At 42.4% G+C, this 5,438-nt stretch overlaps 1 protein-coding gene across 1 annotated transcript; it reads right to left on the minus strand.

Moving 5' to 3' along the window:
* Window positions 1-2,677: 2,677 nt before the first annotated feature.
* LOC137527114 (olfactory receptor 5G9-like) lies at window positions 2,678-3,676 on the minus strand. Its single transcript, XM_068247562.1, has one exon. The coding sequence runs from the start codon at window positions 3,674-3,676 to the stop codon at window positions 2,678-2,680; it is 999 nt and encodes a 332-aa protein (XP_068103663.1).
* Between the last annotated feature and the right edge of the window lie 1,762 nt (window positions 3,677-5,438).

The following is a 5,438-nucleotide window of genomic DNA, read 5'->3' on the forward strand; positions in this document are numbered from 1 at the left end:
CCTTGATATCTTTAAAGAAACCCTGTAACAAAAAAAGTTCCCTTGGGGGGTACTTCACCTTGGGAGGGGGAAGCCTCAAGGTCCCAATGAGGCTTCCCCCTCCCCTGCAGCTGTAGGCAGTCCAGCGCTGGCTCCTCCGAAGTGTCTCGGAATCCTCCCTCGACAAGGCTGACAAGCGCTGATTTATTTACCTTTCCTGGCTCCAGCGGGGGCACTGTTGCAGCTTTCTGCACAGAGATAGGCGAAAATAGCCTATTTCCGTCGGGTCCACTCTACTGCGCAGGTGCAGGAGACTTGCACCTGTGCAGTAGAGAGGCAGTAGAGTGGCCCGAAAGCAATGGTCTATTTCCGCCTATCTTTGAGGCAGATAGCTGATACTGTGCCTGCACTGGAGCCAGGAAGGTAAATATTTACATCCCCGCTGTTAGGGGAGCGTTATCCCTGCTGCCGTGGGACCGAGGAGGACGGGGGAAGCCTCAATAGGATCCGGAGGCTTCCCCCACCCCAAGTGAGTACCCCCCGGGGAGGTTTCTCTCAGTACAGGTTTTCTTTAAACATGCCCCCAAAACTCACCTTTTCTGTCAAGCATACGTTCTAGCTTAGGCCAGTTCCCCTTTTGACCTCTGTCCAAGTTGCACTCCTACTTGATAACACTGCCTCTGTGTAAGAATATTCTAAACCACCCCACCTCTTGTTCCCCCCTCATTCCTTTAGATTGTAAGATCGCAAGGGCAGGGCTCTCTCACCCTTTTGTCTCTTGGATTTTGTTAAACATTTAATCATATTAACTTTGTCACTGTAATTACCAATTCTGTATTTTGTACCATTTCTGTATTTTGTACCAACTCTGTATTTTGTTGGTGTATACCATTGTCTCTATTATGTACCCCATGTTTGTTTTTTACTTTGCAGAAGATTAGCAGGACAGCCAAGCAATTATTCAAAAGGAAATAAAAATGTCAGCCTCCATATTCCTCTTACACTGCACTGGACTCAAATAACTTTCTTTTTACATTGCATTTAATGCATTTCTGTTCTGGTAAATGACTATATTCACATTATACAAATTTGATTCATTTTTCATCTGTTTTTACACCTAATAAAAAATGCAAAGCTGCCTATATACACCCCAAGCAGGAAGAAGAAAGAGCTGCATTTCTAGTGACTTTCATTTTATCTGTGCCCTTGTGCTTGCAGTCCGATTGCGATCAGGATCCAGAAAAATTGTGCAGGTCGGGACTTTGCGTTTGTATTGCAATCGAATTGCGTTCTGACTGATAGTGTGAATGAACGTTCCCAGTCCGTGGGCGCTGAACTGGAGGGGAAGCATCCAGGATGGGGATGACAGTAGTTGGCAGGGAGGGGGGTCACCCCCCATCCCTCACCTGGTTCCCCCATCCCTGCTCCCCTCCAGCTATTTGTGCAAAACTTGTTAAAATTTAAAGTATGCGGCGAGGGGGGAAACGTACCTTCTCCGCTTGCATTCCACCGCTTGCTGCTTGACTTCCTGCAATGTTTCCCTCTATACTTCGGAGGACAGCATTGCAGGACGTGACATGGCGAGCGGAGGAAGTGGAGAGAAGGTAAGCTCCCCACTCGCTGCATACTTTACATTTTAACAAATTTTGCACAAATACCTGGGGGGGACGGGGGGGGGGGCGACCCCCCCCTCCTCACCGACCGCTGTCACCCTTGTCCTGGCTGCTACCCCATCCAGCATGGCGGCCCCCTCCCACCCACAGGCTGTGACACAGAAACGGATACATTTCTGTGTCCAAAACTGCCTGTGTAGAGGGGGATCCGTTTTTACATTGCCCTTCACTATCCCTTTGTGTATGCGGGAACAATCACGGTCCGGGAAAATGCCGCAAATCCAGGACCATCTGTTCAGATTTTTAAAATGGATCTCCCTGAACGCAGACAGATCCTTTTTTCTTTAAGTGAAGAAGGATGCTATTTTTAACATTTGGTATTTGTGGTTCCGTTTTTGATCCGGGCCAAAAAACGGAGCTATGGACACGTTTTTAGAACTAGTGTCAACCTACTCTAAGGCCCAGTGCACACCAAAACCGCTAGCAGATCGTCAAAACGCTAGCGGTTTTGGGAACAGAGAGCAGATATTTGGCCGGGTGCACACCAAGCGGATTTTGTATGCGATCCACCAGCCGCATCAGCCAGTGAAAACGCTTGGCTATTGTATTTCAATGTGTGGTGCACACCGTCGGTTTGAGGTTTTTTAGCAAACCGCAAACGCGCAGCAGGAGGCGCGTTTGCGGCTTGGCAAAAACCTCAAACCGCCGGTGTGCACCATCCCATTGCAATACATTAGCCAAGCATTTTTCCAGGCGGATGTAGCCGGCGGATCGCTCCAAAAACCGCTCGGTGTGCACTGGGCCTAACATGGGATCTGCTAACTCTCCATTTTTGTGTTCCCCTATGATCTGGCAAAACAGGCTATTTTGCCTGGCAATATGAACCAAGCCTAAAGCATTTTATTGTCATACAGTCAACCTTTCAAGAATAAACATACTGGCAAATAGCAGACCATCTTTTAAAACAGCATCTTTGTCAATCAATATATACTTGGGGTAAATATATACATCTATGGCACTGAAAATGCTAAAAAATTCTATTCTTATTCAAAATAGTAATGACTAGTCATGCAAATTTCCAGCAGTCAATGCTGAACAAACAAAAAAAAACTCTTGGCTTTCTTCAATTTGGTACCCAGAATAAAATGAATATTGTTGTTTCTCAGACTATAAATGATTGGATTTAACATTGGTGTTATGACAGTATATAAAAGTGATATACCTTTATTTATTTCACTATTGTTCATGGTGGGGGATGCTATGTACATAAAAATTAGCGTGCCGTAAAATAGTGACACAACCATTAGATGGGATGCGCAAGTTGAAAATGCCTTTTTTTTTGCTAAATTGGAAGAGATATTTAGGATTGCAACTATGACAGCAGTGTAAGATGAAGCAATTAACACGAGAGAACCCAACAATATAGTGGAAGCAAAGAAAAAAATGGATAGCTCACTAGAGGAAGTGTCTGAACAAGACAAAATGAAAAGTTTCAGAGAATCACAGAAAAAATGGTTGATGACATTGGGTCCACAGAACACCAGCTTCCATACCACTAATAAAGGCACTAAAGAGCCCAAAAGCCCAATCACCCAGCACAGCAAAGAAATATAAATACAAACACAATTCCTCATGAGGGTGGAGTAAAGTAGAGGATAACATATAGCAAGAAAACGATCATAAGCCATAGAGGAGAGCAACAGACATTCAGTGCAACCGAAAGAACTAATTAAGTAAAGCTGTAAGAGGCAGCCAGCATAAGAAATGCTTTTTCTTTCAGATATCATATGAGCAAGTGCCTGAGGGATGATTACTGATGTGTAGCAAATCTCAGTAAATGAGAAGTTTCCAAGAAAAATATGCATTGGAGTTTGTAATTGAGGACTCGTGCAAATCAGTAAAACCATTAATAAATTGCCAGAAAGGATGAAAATATAGATGACCGTAACAGCCCAGAACAATAGGATTTGTTGTTGGATAGGCATGAGGAATCCCTGGAAGTAGAATTCCAGAAAAGTGGACTGATTTTGTCTAATCTTTTCATTGTCTGATGCATTAAATGATAATCTATCTTTTGGAAACATGAATAGTAATAAGTTGCAACCAGATCTCACTGTTTCTGATGTATAAAGTATATATGTTTATATACACATGATATATATATATATATATATATATATATATATATATATATATATATATATATATATGTTTTTGATGTATACGGCCTCGTTCACAGATCAGGGCCATTTCTGTGCGCTTTTCACAGCACATTGCACTGTGCGTTCCACAGGGAATTGATTTTCCCATGTAATTGAATGTGCCTGGTTCACATCTATGCACTGCGTTAAGCTGCGTTACAAAAATGTGGTGTTGCAAGCATTTCTATGCATTGAGCTGTAAAGTGCACATCAATGCAAGTGAATAGGTGCATTTTTTTAATGCATAGAAGCGCATACAAGCACATAGAAGCGCATGCGTTTTTTACCCCTAATTGAAAAAAAACAAAACAAAACACATTTTCATATGAAAACAAATCTTTATTGACAACTGCTGCTGTAAAGTGTTGTACTGTTGAGCTGTAAATCGCACATCAGTGCAAGTGAATGGGTACGCTTTTTTAGTGCATAGAAGCGCATGCATTTTTTTGTGCATTTTTGAAAAAAACCGCACACATTTTCATATGAAAACAAATCTTTATTGACTACTGCTACAATAAGCAAAACATGCTTTAAAAAAGAGCACCGCAACACACTGAAACGCACACTAAAATGCGCACCAAGCATGCTTTTAGTTTTCATGCATTTTTATACGTTTCTGAACGCACCCAATGTGAACAAGGCCTAAGTTGGGTTTCAGAACTCAGAGAAGCTCTCTTGCATAAATAACAACTAAAGATTCTCAACTCTTGCTGTACTGGAAACAATATCAGACTATTTTCTTTGCTACTAATGTTCTATTTCTTATCTGTACTACTCATATAATTCATTACATCATATCTTTATTTTCACTTCAGATTCCCTTTAAATGGAGATAATGTGTTTACTGCTCTGTATGACACTCGTAATTTTAAATGACTGCCAAAAATGTATAATACATGCCAGGCAGAAATTTAGAAATCATAATTTACAGATATGGCATTGGCATCCTCTCTACATCCTCAAGATACTACTGCCAATAAACCATAACTAAAATTGGCCAAGGAGAAGCAAATGATTATTGCATGTAAATGTAATGCAGGCTACATATAACTTGGAATTGGGATAATTAAATTTACTTTTGCGAGGGCTTCAGTGTTCTCTAATGGCAGTAAAGCAGTAAGCATTGGCGGTGGTCCCAGCTGGTCTGGCAGGTTGTGCTGGGCAACAGTAAGCTATGGGGAGTGCCAGTAGAGCCTGGCATGCAACAACAGATGTTGGGTAAGTGCCTGGGACCCTTTTGGCCTTTTCAGTGGCTATCAGTGGATGTTAGGTGACAGTGATGGCCGGTGCACACACATCTCCTGGGAAAGGGAGGCAGTAGTGCTGAAGGATAGCCTCCACAGCACAAAACCTCACTCCATTGCCCAGCAAACAGAGGCAATGCTCAGGCGAATAGCTACTATTCACTGGAATAATTCTCTTGATGCTCGGTCATCGCACAAGTGAAGCCTGAATTTGCTGGTAATACCCGTGCGATGGCCAGGTAATTAGGAGCTCCCTTATTGCAAGATACTTATCCCCCCGAATAGGATATGGCCCATAGTGTGATCTTAGCTTTAGAGTACATACAGTGCACTAAGCACATTTGAATCTCCTCCAAGAGAAATGGAATGTGCCATGGGGTTGGTTGGCAGGTATTACTTAA

The sequence above is a fragment of the Hyperolius riggenbachi genome, chromosome 1, assembly GCF_040937935.1.
Source record: "Hyperolius riggenbachi isolate aHypRig1 chromosome 1, aHypRig1.pri, whole genome shotgun sequence".
In the NCBI taxonomy this organism is placed as follows: domain Eukaryota; kingdom Metazoa; phylum Chordata; class Amphibia; order Anura; family Hyperoliidae; genus Hyperolius; species Hyperolius riggenbachi.

Excerpts from the sequence above, each read along its gene's own strand:
- LOC137527114 (XM_068247562.1), bottom strand. The coding sequence starts at position 3,676 with ATGTTTCCAAAAGATAGATTATCATTTAATGCATCAGACAATGAAAAG.